Genomic DNA, 19,379 nt, shown 5'->3' on the forward strand with positions numbered 1-19,379 from the left:
AGAGAAAGGTAGTGGGGACTCTGTGTTCTTGAATGTAATAACAAATACTGTAATTGACAAGGATACGAGTCTTATTAGCCAGCATAATACAGAGCCTTTTCCATTTAGCTCTGCTTCTGTACCTGATTCTCCAAAGAGGGGGCTGTGTTCAATTTACCGTTCCTTATGCTCAAACAACAACAAAGAACTTCTGAAGTTTCAGGAGAAAGATAGAAGGCAGGCCAGGCTGTCTAGTAGAACAGAGCTCTTTTCACTGCTAGCCAGTGTCCTACCCAGGCGTAATGAAAGGTAATTGGCCAGGCTGTTATCCATCTGCAGCCCACATCTTGCTTCCAAATACCTCTAATTGAATTGCTGTAATTTTTGCCCTTCCTAATGCAGTGACTTGGCGAGGGGAAATGACCCGGGGATGTGGGCGGCTCTCGATTCTCCCCTGGGAGAGAGCCGCGCCTGCAAAGTTGCGCTGCAACCGATAAATAGCGGAGGGGGAGCGGTCTTGGGCTTACAGGCACTGCAGCCCCCTACTCCACTGCATCCTCTACTCAGCGCACCAGGGCCATGCAGTGAGGAGTCCCAGCTGTGACCATCCATTCCCCAGAGCAGCCTGCGGACAGCTCCCTGCCCCACTGCCAGCCAGGACTGAGCCCGCGCAGTGAAGAACAGAGCAGTGCACCCCAGCTCAAGGTACTTTCCCCTTATTTTTAACCTCTTTGCCTTCTGGGAGGTATTTAACTTTCAGGTACATGAAATCTTAGACTCTGGACGCCTTCCCTTCTGACACCCCATGTTAGTGACTGCAATGACTTGTGTGTAGAAGTGGGAAAGGGGACAGGTATTGTAAAGGCTGATCTGTCTCTGTGCCTCATTGCGATCAGATTCCACCCGTCTCCGATTTTGGGGGTGTTCCTGCTTTTTTAGGATTTGACATTCTCTGCCGTTCCTTCCTGAACTTTCAGATGCACAGGACTCACCCCCGGATACACACCCTTCCTTTTCATAAGTTCCTCCTGTCTCAATGTTTCCTAAGGCATCAGGTTCCTGTGGGAACCTAAGTCGATTTCAACCCCCCTTCCTGGGATCCCAAACTGAACGGCAAAGCAACTAACTCCGAGCGTTTGTGGTCTCCTTTCAGATGCAGAGGTGGACTAGTCTCCTGTTTCTCTCTTTGATCTTTTGCGCCACCCTCTCAGAGACATTTGGACTCGTTTTATCAGTAAGTATAAATTTCATTTACAGGAGCTCTGTCCATTAGACATGCTCACTCAGTGTCTCAGCTGACAAGTACCCGTAAACTCTACACTGACGGGCACTCTGGTTAGATATAGGGCTAAGCAAAACAAAGCAAGTGCTCGAGAATATTTTGGCTGGTGGATGAGTATTAAAATGTCCAATATTCCCAATTGTTCATCTACTTATGACAAATGTGCTACAAAGTTGTTAAACAAAACAAGGGTTATTAGTTTTATATAGTAAAGTTCAATGAACGGCCATCTTACTTAGGAAAAAAACCAAGGAATTCTTTTGTTTTACATGAAGCTTACAAACTATAAACAGCTGAGATACAATGACAAATTGTGTAAATCCAAACAAGTATATAGAGGGAAATGTATATACTTTTCAGTAAAGCAGATTGGGAGCAGATCACATTTATTATAACTTGTAAGGTTTAAAATTTATAATGCATTGTGTGATTTGCAGTTTTGTCTATATAGAGTCAAAATCCTGGTCACGCTGAAGTCAATGGCAAAACTGCCATTGACATCACTGAGGCTAGGGTTTCACCCAGACTGAAATAATATTTTTTATTCATCAAAAAATATCGGCTCATTAGAAACCCTAAGGAATCTGTTTGCACAAACCAATCTCTAAGATTCATGTTTCTTTTTTTCAGAAAGTATTATGTAAATCATGCAATAAATAATCTACTGCACTTTTCCCTCTGTAAGGCAAAAGAAAAGAGGGGCTGGACTTTGAATAGTGCTGGTTACCTACTTGGGCCACGTAAGTAAAATATTTAATTTTCTATATTTTAAAATTCTATTTAAAATGGTCACTTGACACCTATTGTCTGCCATGAGTGTGCTACCCACTAATCTGGCTACTAAAGTAACTTTTGTTTAAACCTACTTACGTAAAACTAAAGAGTGTTATTTCGGAGACTCTTCAGTTAGTTACACATCTGAAGCCTGGGATAGAAACAAATAGAATTTAAACTTCCTCTTCAAAAGCAATGCCATATAAAGGCACTAAATTACATGGAATTACACATTTGGGTATTCTTAGAGTGCTAAAGAGTTGTAATTCTTAGGTGGCATACATCTTCTTACTCTAAAATAGCAGCTTTACCTCCAATTATACAAAAATAATGATAATTAATTGTATAGAATCTAAGGGCATTTGCCTTGCAAAGTAGTTATAACATTTTATGGAATTTTGGCGGTCACTCAAGGGGGAAATACAATGGGTGAAATTGGGCTCCATTGAAATCAGTGGCAGTTTTGCCACTGAACTCAGTGGGGCCAAGATTTCACGCTAAATCTACATAAAAATGCCCAGATGCATAGTCTTCTGATACTATTCTTGGACAAAACAAACTCTGAGATTGTAAATAAATATCAGTAATTTACAAGTATCAGAGGGTAGCCGTGTTAGTCTGGATCTGTAAAAGCAGCAAAGAATCCTGTGGCACCTTATAGACTAACAGACGTTTTGGAGCATGAGCTTTCGTGGGTGAATACCCACTTCCTCACATGCATGTGATGCATGTGAGGAAGTGGGTATTCACCCACGAAAGCTCATGCTCCAAAACGTCTGTTAGTCTATAAGGTGCCACAGGATTCTTTGCTGCTTTTAGTAATTTACAAGAGGAAAATACTTAATTCCATTTTGTAATTAAAAACAAACACCAGTGTCTGAGAGGCTGAAAACATAAAGTTCAGGTTTCCAGAAAAGTATGGAGATGAAAAGTGAAGGTGTCCCAATTGGCTAACAAGTCATCCTTTAAAACTATTTGTATGCTTGATGCCTCTCAGCATCTTGAAAACCTTGGGTAAAAATAAATGACAATTATTAAGTCAGCTACAGACACCTATACCTACCCTTTACTACTTTTTATGTTTAATATTTCTGGGGGTTGCCTAATTTCACCCTCTATAGTATATGATAAACATTACAGATAATTAATACCACTGTCCATATAAGGATCATAACTGTCTTTTTTTCCCCTTTATTATTCACTTTTTGTAACTGACCTTGGGATACAAATGTATGCACCTTTGATGTATTTATTGACTCTGTAAATGTTTGTAAGTATATTTGCCTTAAAGTAGCAATGCCAGAATAGACTGTGTTGAAAGACATACATGCCATTCTGTAATGGAGGCATATGTTTGCTGAGTGCCATTTCTCTAAGACTGGATAATAGGCATCATCCTCTGTTGCAGGTCGTATTGATCAGCTTTTACTGATAAAGGAAATGCCCATTGCAAGGGGGAGAGAAGAGGCACCTGGGGAATGTAAGATAGTTTTTGGAGGTTATTCACGTAAACTAATTGCAGTTTACTTTTAAACAAATTACTTGGCAACTTTCCTCTTTTTAAGAAAAAAAAAAGAGTAGCAAAACCACATTCCTAAATTACACATGAATGGTCCAACTCTGCATTCCCTGTACACCCAAAACTCCCAATGAATTCAGGAAGAGTTTGGGAGTGCAAGCAATATAGGAATCGGCCCTTAATGGATATAAACTAAATACACAAAATTATAAAATGCCTTAATTCTTTAATAAGCTTATTTAAAGAACGATTCCTTTGATTCACTAGTTGTATATTATTCCATCAACAATCCCATCATGTTCTCGTAGACAAATGAAAAGAAGGCTATAAAGAGAGTTACTTTTAAATCTTTGACCTAGCTCAATAAAATCCATCAAAATCAACCTGGAGACTGTAAATGAAATTAACTCTTCCTCTCTAATTTATTTAACAGATGCAGTAGATAATCACAGATCTCTTATTGACAAACATGGCCTAGCTGGTAAACGTGAGATACAGCCTGAAGAGGATATAAAAATAGGTAATGAAATTATGAAAGCCAAGAGTTTGTGCTTCTGTATATAGCATTTTATTTACTACGTTTGAGTTATTGTCACCCTAAATGGAAGCTTAAGCTTTCTTGTAGGCAGGACAATGTACTTAACATACATGAGTAGTCCCATTGAAGTCAATGAAAGTATTCATATGAGGAAAGGAAAGCAAAATTTGGCTCACAGACACCAGAGTTTGGAGATCATGACCTGAATTATGTGTATTAGTTCAAAATGCAGAGTCGTACATTGAGTGGCAGGACAGAAGCTTTTGAGTTTTCCTTCATTTTATCCAAATTAACATATTTGACTATAAATCCTACCTTTTTCTTTATATATGTTCAAAACAAAGCTTTCAAGTCCTATCAGACACTTAGGAGTCCTAATTGATTAGCCCAGGAGTGTGATCAGTAAGGGATGATATTAGGGAGATCATGCATTAGGGAAAGTTATAGAAACAAGAGACACCTTTTATCATACCAACATAGAACTGAAAGCTGTTGATGATGTTGTATGGAGCTGGTTTTTGAGAAATGGATTTCTCATAATAACCCCATCTCAAGTATAATTGAGTATTTTTTCCATAATTAAACGAGATAAATTGTTTCAGTTAGACTTAGGGCCTGATCCAAAGCTTAATGAAGTCAGTAGGAGTCTTTCTATTTAATGCACTGGGTTTTGGAACAGGCCGTTAATCCTGAGAGGTGCTGAGCATTCACAACTCTGAGCTCAATGGAAGTTGTGAGCGCTCTGTACTTCTGAGGATCAGATCCTTACAGTATATCGTCTCTGTTTTTTACAACCCTTGTTTGTATTGTAAAAAAATGTCTACTTTATGCTGATGGTAATGGTTCAAAATTCAAAAAGGGTTGCTGTGTATATTCTTGCCTAAATGTCCACCTAAAGCATTTAATTTTATGGTTAATCTAATTCCTATGTATTGGTATGCAAAAATGTTACCTTATTTTCTCTAAGCAAATATTTAGACCAATACAAAATCCATTTCCTTTTCTTGGTATATCTGAAACTTATTTGTTGAACTAAAAAAAAAATACTCAGATTGTATTCCTAGACTACGGGTGAATGATGCTAGAGACAGCAGGGGAGCGTCTACAGAGGCAAACTTCTTGTTTTTGTTTTTTAGTTGCCATTTATTGGGGTGCTTCATTTTAAACACTTTGTATAGAATTTCCAGTATCAATTTGTAATAGTAAAAAAATATATATATTAAAAAGTGATGTGATCAAGTCAATGAGTTAAAGCAGGTACTCAGCTGGAGTTTATTAACAAGAACACACTATTTTTAAACATTGATATAACAACCAACTCTCACTTGATCGTTCATAATTAAACACAATACAGCTTATCAGCAGGTAGTTTTTTGCTTTATAGAATTACAGTTTCATATCTAGATCACACCTACATGGCAACACCATGTTAAGGCAGCAAATGCTGTGAAATTCCCATCAGCATTTCCTCTGATGTCTTCCATTTGGAGAGTAGGCTATACCACCCTCTCCTTTCTGGACATACATATGGAGGCTCTATGCTGCTTCAGAATCTCAAGCCCTGCTACTTGGTAGCACAGCTGAGGCCTCCCTTAGAGGAGGAGGTTCCTCATGACAGAGTCGGGTGCATATGTGAATTTTTAAGTAACCTATAGGTCCCCTCCTCAGGACCTTCTCTTGACCTACCCATTCTTTGTCTGGTCAACCCACTGCTTGATTCCTTCTAATCTGCACAGGTCTCCTGCACAGGTCTCCAGACACACAAAAAACTCTATGGGGTCGAGAAGACGCCTGGGGAGCTGTTGTGACTCTTTTCTGTATAGTGAGGGAGTGATCCACACATGGCAAGAGCACTATGTATGGATCAAAAGACATGATCTAGTCCTTTGCTAAGGAATCTCAAAATGAGATCCATTTCTCACTCCAATCCTGAGAAGGCTGATAGTTGTTCCTGTGCTCAGCATTGTACTAACTGGGGAAGAGAGAGTCCTGCTCAAAGGAACTTACAATTTAACTCAAACCCTGGCAGTACAATAGAGACACATCTGATAGTCAACAAAGGTCCAAAATTCAGGTAAGGTTCTTTGCTTATTACTTATTAGTAGGAGAACATTGAATCGTTTCCCATGAATTGAACTAATTGTCTTCAACAGAATTGTACATTTCTGGTTATGGTTGTACGGGGAGTGGGTATAAATATATTTTGCTATTCTGAAATATTGATGAAAGGAACAGTTAGTGCACTCTTATCTAGTAATACTTCTCACTGACTCACTGTATTTTCCAGCGTGTAGACAGTTCCTTTGTAAAATACATGATCTGGAAACTATACATTGTGGAACTGCAGATGTGGCTTCCCAATGAAGTCACCCCAAGCTGATATTGCTCAGCACTTTGCAGGATGGGACCTAAAGATTGTAATCTAGTTTCTTTATAAACTTCTTCATTTAAGCACACTCCTTCCATCAACTCTGAAAATCTCCTTTACACCTGAAATTTCTTACGCAGACCCTATTCAATGGAGACATTTAAGTTTCATTGGAATTAGGTATTTTGAAAAACATATTTTTTCACTTACAGAATGTAGTGGCTTCTTATAAAGTTTGTCTTAAAATGGTAATTGTTTACATGTTCAAGGGGAATTAATGCAGTGGACTATTTTCAATAAAATTGGGTCGAATAAATTTGGATCTATTTTCTCCAGAAATCTGAGTCTGAGGTCTCATCAGATATAAACTTCTTGACTGGTGTTGCAGAATTTACAAGCTCCACAGACAGCCCTGCAGGACCTTACAAACGCTGTAAACCAAATAACTTGAAGGCTGCTTTAATTTACATTAGTACGGAAGCTCCAGAATCAGGGAGCTATAACAAGCTCCCTGATGTCACCCCATTCTTGCACCAAATGTATTTCAGTGCAGGAGAAAATATGGCTCTCAGTTTTTCCACTGAACTTTTAAAATGAAATGTAGTTTCACGTATTCTTCTGAATTCTTACATTCACTATTGTGACTAAAGTTGTATAAGCAAATATTCATACTAGCTATACATTAAATATCCAATAAATGTTTTCTAGGTAATCTTGGGAGACCAGTGGTTGACGACAATGTTGTACGCACAGTAATTGAATTTTTGACTTACTTGCATCTTAAAGGTTAGTAAAGCTCTCAGTCTTTTTTAAAAGTATAGTTTTATTTCACAGTCACTGAGGATCTGATTTCTGTAATCCTTACTTGGACAAAAGTCTTGAATAAGAGCTGCAGGCCTGGGATTGAATATATAACTGGAGATTCATATTTAAATTGTGCAACTTTGTTGAGCATCACTGGAGAATGGGCTTGATTATGTTTGACATAACTCCTGAACAAAATGTGATGAAATATCACTGAATATTCACATTAACAAATAATTGATTGACATCTGGAAGAAACTATTAAGAGCCTGCTCCCACAACACACTCATGGAGATGCTTAAAGTTAAACATACAAGTAGTGTCACAGAAGTGCATGATGTTAAGTATATGACTAAGTGGTTGCAGGATTGAGATGTTGACTGTAAGCTCCTTGGTGCAGGAACCATCTTTTCATTATGCATGTGTATAGTGCCTAGCACAGAGGGGTCCTGATCCTGCTTGGAGCCTGTATCATAGAATATCAGGGTTGGAAGGGACCTCAGGAGGTCATCTTCTCCAACCCCCTGCTCAAAGCAGGAACAATCCCAAAATGACAACTGCCAAAACTGTTTGAACTATCTTTAATAGGGTCAATATTTTTACTCTTACTTAAAAAAACTGAACAAAAGGAGATGTTTCAAAGTTTATCATTATCAAGTCTTACATTTGTGTAAGACAGTGACAAAGGACATTTTCCCTACATTTGGACACTGAAGTCATATCCCTGAAACTGTGACATCACTCACCTGTGTGGCAACTGTGAAATACTGGAGAACTGTCTATGTAGGACCTGTAGGACTGAGACCTCTAAGGATTATGACTTTATTATAGCATCAAGCAAACAGAAAACCTGAGTGGTTAATAGACCTCTATTATAATTTTGAAGGTCAATACATTAGAAGCAAGAGGAAGACTAAGGACAGGGTAGGCCCACTGCTCAATGAGGAGGGGGTAACAGTAACGGGAGACTTGGAAATGGCAGAGATGTTTAATGACTTCTTTGTTTCGGTCTTCACTGAGAAGTCTGAAGGAATGTCTAGTATAGTGAATGCTTACGGGAAGAGGGTAGGTTTAGAAGAGAAAATAAGGAAAGAGCAAGTAAAAAATCACTTAGAAAAGTTAGATGCCTGCAAGTCACCAGGGCCTGATGAAATGCATCCTAGAATACTCAAGGAGTTAATGGAAGAGGTATCTGAGCCTCTAGCTATTATCTTTGGGAAATCATGGGAGACGGGGGAGATTCAAGAAGACTGGAAGGGGGCAAATATAGTGCCCATCTATAAAAAGGGAAATAAAAACAACCCAGGAAACTACAGACCAGTTAGTTTAACTTCCGTGCCAGGGAAGATAATGGAGCAGGTAATCAAAGAAATCATCTGCAAACACTTGGAAGGTGGTAAGGTGATAGGGAATAGCCAGCATGGATTTGTAAAGAACAAATCGTGTCAAACTAATCTGATAGCGTTCTTTTGACAGGATAACGAGCCTTGTGGATAAGGGAGAAGCGGTGGATGTGATATACCTAGACTTTAGTAAGGCATTTGATACAGTCTCGCATGATACTCTTATAGATAAGCTAGGAAAGTACAATTTAGATGGGGCTACTATAAGGTGGGTGCATAACTGGCTGGATAACCGTACTCAGAGAGTAGTTATTAATGGCTCCCAATCCTGCTGGAAAGGTATAACAAGTGGGGTTCCGCAGGGGTCTGTTTTGGGACCGGTTCTGTTCAATATCTTCATCAACGATTTAGATGTTGGCATAGAAAGTACGCTTATTAAGTTTGCGGACGATACCAAACTGGGAGGGATTGCAACTGCTTTGGAGGACAGGGTCAAAATTCAAAATGATCTGGACAAGTTGGAGAAATGGTCTGAGGTAAACAGGATGAAGTTCAATAAAGATAAATGCAAAGTGTTCCTTCCTAAGTGGAGCAATCAGTTTCACACATACAGAATGGGAAGAGACTGTCTAGGAAGGAGTATGGCAGAAAGAGATCTAGGGGTCATAGTGGACCACAAGCTTAATATGAGTTAACAGTGTGATACTGTTGCAAAAAAAGCAAACATGATTCTGGGATGCATTAACAGGTGTGTTGTAAACAAGACACAAGAAGTCATTCTTCCGCTTTACTCTGCGCTGGTTAGGCCTCAACTGGAGTATTGTGTCCAGTTCTGGGCACCGCATTTCAAGAAAGATGTGGAGAAATTGGAGAGGGTCCAGAGAAGAGCAACAAGAATGATTAAAGGTCTTGAGAACATGACCTATGAAGGAAGGCTGAAGGAATTGGGTTTGTTTAGTTTGGAAAAGAGAAGACTGAGAGGGGACATGATAGCAGTTTTCAGGTATCTAAAAGGGTGTCATCAGGAGGAGGGAGAAAACTTGTTCACCTTAGCCCCCAATGATAGAACAAGAAGCAGTGGGCTTAAACTGCAGCAAGGGAGATTTAGGTTGGACATTAGGAAAAAGTTCCTAACTGTCAGGGTAGTTAAACACTTGAATAGATTGCCTAGGGAAGTTGTGGAATCTCCATCGCTGGAGATATTTAAGAGTAGGTTAGATAAATGTCTATCAGGGATGGTCTAGACAGTATTTGGTCCTGCCATGAGGGCAGGGGACTGGACTCGATGACCTCTCGAGGTCCCTTCCAGTCCTAGAGGCTATGAGTCTTCATGTTGTTTTTGTTTTTTTTTTTCTCAGAAATTTCAGGCAAAGTAAATAAATTAATTTAAATACCTTTTTCAAATTTTTCACCCAATATAGAATTGCTGCTTTCAACTCTACTACATTCAAAATATTTAGAAAGTGATTTGCATTAGGAGAAAAAAAAACAACACAATACATGCCTTTAATCTTCCTAATGACAAGCATTATGAATCTCTCATTTGAAGTCACCAATTCTGTCATGTCTTCTCTATAAATCCCTGCCTTTGAATATAATGAATTATAGATACTTTCATAGCAATGAAAGTAGTGTTAGATAAAATTACAGGTGCTGTGTTTTATTAATTTCACTTTGCTGTGAATATCTTTTCAAGTCTGTTAACTTCAAGATTCTATGAATTTTATAAATTAAACTCTGGACAGTTTTGGCATCATTTTCTAAAATGATCTGTGTTGGTTCAGAAAAATCCTCTGCTAAGACTTCTGTAAATACTGTGATGGGGCAAGGCCAGATGGCTACAGTAACATACCTGTTTCTCAGTACTTTAGCCCCAGGCTAAACAAATCCCTAGTACCCTGGTAACCAAATGGCAGTTGCTCCAGGTTAATCAAGGCACCTGGGACCAATTAAGATCTTTCTAGAAGGCAGTAGATAGCTACTTTAATTAGAACACCTGCAGCCAATCATGGCAGGCTAATCAGGGCACCTGGGTTTAAAAAGGAGCTCGCTCCAGTCAGGCAGGGAGGAGCCAGAGGAGAAGGGGTGTGTGAGAGGAGCTGGGAGCAAGAAGGCAAGGAGCTGAGAGTGAGAGAGTGTACTGCTGGAGGACTGAGGAGGATGAGCGTTATCAGACACCAGGAGGAAGGTCCTGCGGTGAGGATAAAGAAGGTGTTTGGAGGAGGCCATGGGGAAGTAGCCCAGGGAGTTGTAGCTGTCATGCAGCTGGTACAGGAGGCACTATAGACAGCTGCAATCCACAGGGCCCTGGGCTGGAACCCGGAGTAGAGGGTGGGCCCGGGTTCCCCCCAAACCTCCCAACTCCTGATCAGACACAGGAGGAGCTGACCCAGACTGGGTTCCACAAGAGGGGAAGATCACTGAGGTGAACAAATCTGCCAATAAGCGCAGGACCCACTAAGGTAGAGGAAGAACTTTGTCACAACTGGTGTCAGCGGTGGGATTCTTTGGTGTGCACAGCGCGGCGGGGGAAAAAAAAAGGAGGGTGATTTAAAAAAAAAAAGAGGGTTTGTTTTTTTTTCCACCACAATGGATGATGTCGTGCGGGCACTGATACAAGCCACAGCAGCGCAGCAGGAGGCTACTCGTGTCCAGGCAGCTGCCCAACAGGAGGCAGTGTGGCTGCAGCAAGAAACTAATCGCCTGCTGATGGACTAGGTTTCTCAAGACTGAGCTATGTTGCAGGAACTGGTAAACCAGGTAAAGACCCTTACATAGCTGAACCGTGGCCATGATGGGGTGCAGCTCATATGGGCCAGCCATTGGCTGCAGAAAATGATGCGGGAGGATGATGTAGAGCCATACTTTCTGGCCTTTGAGAGGACAGCCCTACGGGAGGCCTGGCCTAGAGATCAGTGGTCTGGCATCCTTGCCCCATTCCTGTGTGGGGAGGCCCAGAAGGCCTACCATGATCTGCCTGAAGAGGCTGCAGCAGACTACCCCCAGCTGAAAGCAGAGATTCTGGCCAGATCTGGGGTAATGACTGCAGTGCGGGCCCAGTGGTATCACAAGTGGAGGTACCAGGAAGACAAAACCCTGCGGTCCCAACTGTATGACCTCATCCATCTTGCACGAAAGTGGTTGCAAACAGAGTCCCGGAGTCCGGAAGAGATACTAGAGGTTCTGGTCATTGACCGGTACATGAGAGCACTGCCACCAGATCTCTGCAAATGGGTAGGACAGAATGATTCATCCACCTATGATGAGATGATCACGCTGATAGAAAGATGCATGATAGCCAGGGAATTGACCTGACTACCCAAGGAAAGCCCCTTTCATAGCAAACACCCAACCCCAGCCCTGGAAGGTGGGACAGCCAAACCCCTGGGGAGTCCTAGGTGGAGGAAGAGAGGGGCCGAAAACCAGCAGAGACCCCAGAAGGAAGGGATTGGCCTGAGTGGGGGAAACCCTGAGACTAAACCCCCTAACCAACATGATAGGGGAATGATTAGAAACAATTATAGATGTTGTGCATGTGGGGAGTGGGGACACATAGCAGCACAGTGTCCCAGCACCGAGGAGCCTATGCAATGCAACTTGGGGGATTGGCAAGTCCCATGCTCCCTTATCCACCTTGTGGGCATTGCTTTAGCCCCACATAACTACACCAGGCCGGTAAAGATAAATGGAGTAGAGACTACAGCGCTTGTGGACTCGGGGAGTGCTATCACCCTTATATCGAGTAAGCTGGTAAAAAGTAGGCAGCTGCTACAACCCAAACGCATAGCAGTGACATGCGTGCATGGGGCCGTGAGTCATTACCCCACCATCCCAGTGGAGATAGAGGTTCAGGGGAACTCCACTGAGGTGACAGTGGGCATAGTTCCTAAACTACCATATCCTGTAGTCATTGGGAGGGACTATCCAGGGTTTGATAATTTAGTCCCCCCAGAGAGGCTGGAGGGAGATGGGGACCCTGTTGGCAGCGACTCATCGTTGGGGGAATGTCAACCCCTAACATTTTCAGAGTTTTCTCAGGATCTATTCTCAGCCCCCCAAAAGGCCCGGAAGACAAAAAAAGAAAGGAAGGCCGCGAAGGCCTTGGGAACCTGGATCCTGACCCAGGGCCAGAAGACCGCGCTAGTAGACAGATGGACACGAGCAGCCATCAGAGAAACTACCAACACGGAAGGTGAGCTGGAGGCTGGCCCCAGCCATGATGGTGATGAGCCTTTGGAAGAAACAAAAGCTGGCCCCTGGGAGCTCAGGCAGGTTAGTCCTGGGAGAGAGACTTTCAGGAGGGACCAGGCAGAGGACCCTAGATATGATAACGTCAGGAAAGAGGTGGATGAGATAGATGGGACACCAGTGGAGGGGAAGGTCCGGAGTCCAGGACCCTACTTTATAGTGAAGAAAGATCTCCTGTACCGTGTGGTGCAAATGCAGGAGTAGGAGATACATCAACTTCTGGTGCCACAAAAACATCAAAAAGCCATATTGAGCCTCGCCCACAGTCACCTGTTTGGAGGACACTTAGGGGCAGAGAAAACCCAGGCCAGGATCCTGCTGAGGTTCTTCTGGCCAGGAGTACATGAAGATGTCAGGGGATACTGCATCTCTGGTCCAGAGTGTCAGCTACATAGCCCTCGCACACACTTGCGGGCCCCTTTGATACCTCTTCCAATAATAGAGGTACCATTTGAATGCATAGCCATGGATCTGATTGGGCCCCTAGAGAAGACAGCTCGGGGCCACCAACATGTTCTGGTTGTACTAGAGTATGTAACACGGTACCCAGAAGCCGTTCCCCTACGCAACACAGCCTCCAAGACAATAGCTAAGGAGCTACTACAGATCTTTTCCCGGGTTGGGCTACCCAAGGAGATACTGACTGATCAAGGGACACCTTTTGTGTCCAAGTTGATGAAAGATCTCTGTTCATTGCTCCATGTACAAGCCCTACGGACCTCTGTATACCACCCACAAACAGACGGCCTTGTGGAAAGGTTCAATAGGACCCTCAAGGCCATGATCAGGAAAGTGGTGAGCCGGGATGGGAAAGACTGGGACACCCTATTGCCTTACCTCATGTTTGCCATCTGGGAAGTCCCATAAGCCTCCACAGGTTTCTCTCCATTTGAACTACTATATGGGTGCCATCCCTGGGGCATATTGGATATAGCCAGAGAAGCCTGGGAAGAGGAGCCAAATCCCGGAAGGAACATAGTCGAACATGTACTACAGATGAGGGATCGGATAGCTCGAGTTACACCCATTGTATGGGAACACTTGGAGAAAGCACAGGAGACCGAACGAACCCATTATAACCACCAAGCAAAGCTTTGACGGTTCCAACCAGGGGATCGAGTAATGGTCCTGGTGCCCACAGCAGAAAGCAAGCTGTTGGCCCAGTGGCAGGCACCCTACGAAGTGATTGAAGTCGTGGGAGAGGTAAACTATAAGGTACGGCAGCCAGGCCGCAGGAAACCTGAGCAAATTTACCACATCAATCTTCTAAAACCTTGGCATGATCAAGATGCATGCTTAGTCACCCAGGAGACCCTTCCCCAGAAGGATAACTTACATGAGCAAGTGAGGATATCACCCGACTTGACGCCAAATCAAAAGGTTGAGGCAGCCGACGTAATTGATCGCAATCGAGATGTGTTCTCTACAAAACCGGGGCGGATGACTGAGACCTATCACCATATCCGCACGATCCCCGGAGCCAAGGTAACACTGAGACCCTACTGAATCCCAGCAGCCAAAAGAGAGGAAATCAAGGCTAAAGTAAAGAAAATGTTAGAATTAGCCGTTATTGAATAATCCTACAGTCAGTGGTGCAGTCCAGTAGTTCTAGTGCCTAAACCTGACGGTACCATGAGATTCTGTAATGACTTTCGCCGACTGAATGAAGTATCCCAATTCGATGCGTACCCCATACCACGCATCGACAAACTGGTTGACCAACTGGGTAGTGCCCGATTCTTGACTGCACTGGATCTGACAAAAGGGTATTGGCAGATTCCCCTGACCAAAGAAGCTAAAGACAAGACAGCGTTCTCCACCCCGGATGGGCTATTCCAGTACACAGTCCTCCCTTTTGGGCTACATGTGGCCCCAGCTACATTCCAGCACCTCATGGATAAGCTGCTGCACCCCCATACTAGTTATGCAGCCACATACCTAGATGATATCATCATCCATACTCCAGACTGGGGAACCCACTTGGAGAAAGTTGAGGCCATACTATGCACCATAAGGCGGGCTGGCCTCACCCCTAATCCCGCTAAATGCACCACAGGACTAGCAGAGGCTAAGTATCTGGCATATATTGTAGGACGGGGTATAGTGAAGCCCCAAACTAATAAGCTAGAGGCGATTGAAAACTGGCCCCGGCCGACCCGAAAGAAGCAGGTCTGTGCGTTCCTGGGTGTGGTAGGCTACTACCGACATTTTATTCCCCACTTCGCCAGTAAAGCAAGTCCTCTAACGGAACTGGTGAAGGCCTCAGGTCTGGACATGGTGAAGTGGACCAACGCAGCAGAAAGGGCATTCATAGACCTTCGGACAGCTCTCTGTAATGACCCCATTCTCACAGCTCCGGACTTTACCAAGGAATTTATTTGCAAACAGATGCTTCTGAGGTGGGGTTGGGGGTGGTTCTGTCGCAAATGATTGGAGAAGAACATCTGATCCTCTACCTAAGCAGAAAGCTGCTCCCAAGAGAACAGAAGTATGCAGTAGTCGAGAGAGAATGCCTTGCTGTCAAATGGGCCATGGAGACACTGCGTTATTACCTCTTAGGCTGGCGATTTTACTCTTGTGACAGACCATGCACCCCTTCAGTGGATGCAGAGAAATAAGGAAAAGAATGCAAGGGTCACCAGGTGGTTCTTATCCCTCCAGCCATTCCAGTTCCGCATACGGCACAGGGCTGGATGCCACCATGGCAACACTGATGGTCTTTCATGAGCACACTGCCTGGCGTCCCAAGTTGCCCAACCCTATAGTGTTGCGTGGGGGTGGGGGGGGGAATATGTGATGGGGCAAGGCCAGATGGCTACAGTAAAGTAATGAGAAACAGGTATGCTAGCCCCAGGCTAAACAAATGGCAGTTGCTCCAGGTTAATCAAGGCACCTGGGCCCAATTAAGATCTTTCTAGAAGGCAGTAGAGATAGCTACTTTGGCTGCAGGTGTTCTAATTAATCAAGGCAGGCTAATCAGGGCACCTGGGTTTAAAAAGGAGCTCACTCCAGTCAGGGAGGAGCCAGAGGAGAAGGAGTGTGTGTGAGGAGCCGGGAGTAAGAAGGCAAGGAGCTGAGAGTGAGAGAGTGTACTGCTGGAGGACTGAGGAGGACGAGCGTTATCAGACACTAGGAGGAAGGTCCTGTGGTGAGGATAAAGAAGGTGTTTGGAGAAGGCCATGGGGAAGTAGCCCAGGGAGTTGTAGCTGTCATGCAGCTGTTACAAGAGGCACTATAGACAGCTGTGATCCACAGGGCCCTAGGCTGGAACCTGGAGTAGAGGGCGGACCTGGGTTACTCCCAAACCTCCAACTCCTGATCAGACACAGGAGGAGCTGACCCAGACTGTGGGTTCCACAAGAGGGGAAGATCACTGAGGTGAACAAATCTGCCAATAAGCGCAGGACCCACTAACGTAGAGGAGGAACTTTTGTCACAATACTAAAATACAACCAGTGTTAACTAAATACATTGCATAGTCTATAGAGACTGCATTTGTTTGAATGGTATAGTTAAGGATCTTTGAGCAGTACTGTCATTTCCAGGAATTGAGGATACTTCAGCTATCCAGCCTCAGTCCAAAAGCAAACCTAAAATTTTGTGCCATTCTCAAGCATTTTTCAAACACAGCACATCCTAGCTTACCTGAATCTCATGAAGCATGTTGAATAAATTAATACAATCAAAGCTTGAAAATATCTTCAGTTTTCCGAAAATCTCTAAAAAGTCACAGTAGGACATGACCATGTTTGGGATAACAGAGTTTTCCAGATAAACTTGGTTTTGCTGTATAACAACATTAATGTGGATTAACTGCACAAAAAAACTCCTTTTTGAAAAACAATTGACATTTTTACAGAAATGTCTAATATGCAATACTGCGGCCCAAATCTGCTATTCTCATTTTGAGAAGTAGCTTTCAAAGGGTATCCCATTAAAATCAGTGGATCTGTTTGGAAGGTGAGTCTCTGGAGGTTTAGTAGTAATTACGCAGCTGTTCCATGCTCTGGGCTGGGAGAGGGTGGTTCCACTTCTCTTCCCAATTCCTGCAGAGAATGTTTACTTAGTCTCTGTGAGGAGTGAGAGTTTTTTTCCATTCAACATTTTTACTCATCTGATAGATTACATGGATCTAAAATAACATTTTCAAACATTCATATAATACTCTTAAAAATCTTTCTTCTCCCAGTCTTTCAGTGCTATTTCTCCTTGTTAACTGAACAATCAGCATCTGTCCAAATCCATATTTACAAAGTAGCCACTCGAAATAACTATTGTTTGAGGACCCTACTTACCCATACATGGGCTATTCCCAAGTGAGGGAGTGGAAAGTCAGTATTGGTGAATCCACTCACAAGTTGGGAACAGCAGTCACAGCATAAACAGCTTGAAAGCAGAAATGACTAAGCAAGGGTGTCTCTTGAGACATCCATGATCAGGGGTATTGATCCTAATCTGGTCACCCTACATAGGGTAGACATGGAGGATTATTTGGGCCTGAGTCTCTAAGAGTGCTAAATGAAAGCTCAAGGAGATCCTGACTTAATATTGGTCAGCTGGTGTTTATGTGCCAGTGCAATATAGACATTTCTGTACTCCCCTGTGTAAGCTGTGTCCCAGTGTGGGGGTCAGAGCAGCCTCCTGAGCAGGAATGACTGGGCAGGGCTGGGGAATAGGCTGAGCCCTGACCTCTGCAAACTGAGCCAGCATGGAGGGATAAGTAATATGCACCCAGTAAAGAGCTGATACCAATTACTTTCTCCATGGAGCAAGTGTCAATCAGGGGCTGAACTGTGACTTTTTGAGTAACAATTACTTGGTCTGCTCTTTTTACTCTTGCACAGTTACATGCTCCTCCTTACTGTTACCATCAACTCTGAGACTACACAGAAACCAAATCCACTGGATTGTGCACAATGGCTTTTCGGTGATGCAGAATTGGTACTCCAGAGCTACAAAACACAGAATGTTAGCAAGTGGTGCTACATTTTTAGCTAACAATGGCTACCAGCAAGATCGTGACATGAATATGTACACCAAATCAATATTTGATTTAAAAAAAAATTCAGTCCAATAATGTAATATAAATGCTTTTTACACATCTACTCTGTCAGTTTATTACACTAAATATATTGATTTATGCGTTTTCTTTCTCAAAATAATCCATTTTAGAGATGTTTAACAATAATGATATTCAGATAATTAATATACTTCCATCTTAAAGAAAAGGGGCATATTTATAACAACACCCTCACGAGTGATTTCTTGGAGGTCACTATCACAGTTGGCCTTTTAGGATCCAATCCTGAAACTGGCTTGGTGCAGGGGTCTGCCCAGCCTGAGCCAGTTGCAGGATCAAACTTAATCAAACAATATTAAATCTTATGATACTAATATTCAGTGATATGAATCAAAACATCAGGCTTGATGTGGAAGGTTTTTTAAAATACTGTAAATTATAACAGGCAGTTGTGACTTATTAATATTCAAAAGAAACAGTAAATAACCTAGAAATGAGCCCTGAAAAGTATGAGCCTATTGTCTCATCTGTGGTTGAAGGGAAGCAAAGTAAGAAAGTTTAGCAATCATAAGGTTGGGGTTTTTTTAGGAATTAATTGTTAATTCTAAACTTTGCACTTAACTATTTTGTTTCTAAAAATCATGACTGCGTTTTTCTTTTTCCCCTTCACAGAGGCTGGGGCACTAGATAATCTACTTTCATCAGAAGAAACAAATCAGTCCTGAAAAATAATGTACTTATACTTCATTGTACTGTAAATGAAGACTAAACTCTAAACAGAGCTTTAAATGAACAGAAGATGGTGATTATTGTTTACATTACCCTTATACAGAGTTACACATGGTAAACTACTTTCTGCCCTTTTTGTTTTTTTTTTCTGTGATGTTACAGTGTAAGATTTTTGCCTTGATTAAAAAAAAATTTCTTTAAGTGGTAAAATAAAAAAAGAGCAGCTGTATTTTGTTTCATTTTCCTTACAATAGCATGTTTTCAAGGTACATACATTATAATGCACAATATGTAGTATATTAAATGCATGTTTAACTTTAAGTATACGAACCCTCCTAAGCCTGAGTTCTGTAGCTGTGTCAACTCAACCCCCTGTGTTGATGCAGCTAGATCAACGGAAGAATGCTTCTGTCAGTCTAGCTACCATCACTCTATGAGGTGGAGCTCTACAGTGATGGAAAAACCCCTTCTGTTGCTGAATGAATCTTCTCCAGTACAGCACTACAGCTCCATAACGATGGTGCTGTAACTGTGCTGTTGTGGCATCCATATGGTAGACATGGCTCCAGTATTGTCAATAAGACTAAGCATATGCTTAAAGAGCTTTTTCGGATCAAGATCAGAGGGCCCAGCACTTACAGAATCAAGCCCTGCGGAAAGAACTATGGAACTAAGTTAGAGAAGATGTAATCCTCCCCAAGCTGGATGCAGGCTATAGGGCTGCAACCAGCGGTGGCTCCAGGCACCAATGCTCCAGGCGTATTCCTGGGGCAGC

At 42.6% G+C, this 19,379-nt stretch overlaps 1 protein-coding gene across 2 annotated transcripts; it reads left to right on the forward strand.

The window, feature by feature from the left end:
• The first annotated feature begins 330 nt into the window (after window positions 1–330).
• GAL (galanin and GMAP prepropeptide) lies at window positions 331–18,833 on the forward strand. Of its 2 annotated transcripts, XM_030562627.1 has the most exons (7): window positions 331–684; window positions 1,133–1,213; window positions 1,947–2,001; window positions 3,444–3,515; window positions 3,988–4,074; window positions 7,169–7,246; window positions 18,548–18,833. In XM_030562627.1, the coding sequence occupies exons 2-7, from the start codon at window positions 1,133–1,135 to the stop codon at window positions 18,598–18,600; spliced, it is 426 nt and encodes a 141-aa protein (XP_030418487.1). In that variant the 5' UTR covers window positions 331–684; the 3' UTR covers window positions 18,601–18,833. The 2 variants fall into 2 exon arrangements, with proteins under 2 accessions (XP_030418487.1, XP_030418489.1); XM_030562629.1 differs by lacking the exon at window positions 3,444–3,515 and having other exon boundaries at window positions 337–684.
• Window positions 18,834–19,379: the final 546 nt, after the last annotated feature.

Source organism: Gopherus evgoodei, chromosome 4 (genome assembly GCF_007399415.2).
Source record: "Gopherus evgoodei ecotype Sinaloan lineage chromosome 4, rGopEvg1_v1.p, whole genome shotgun sequence".
Classification (NCBI taxonomy): Eukaryota; Metazoa; Chordata; order Testudines; family Testudinidae; genus Gopherus; species Gopherus evgoodei.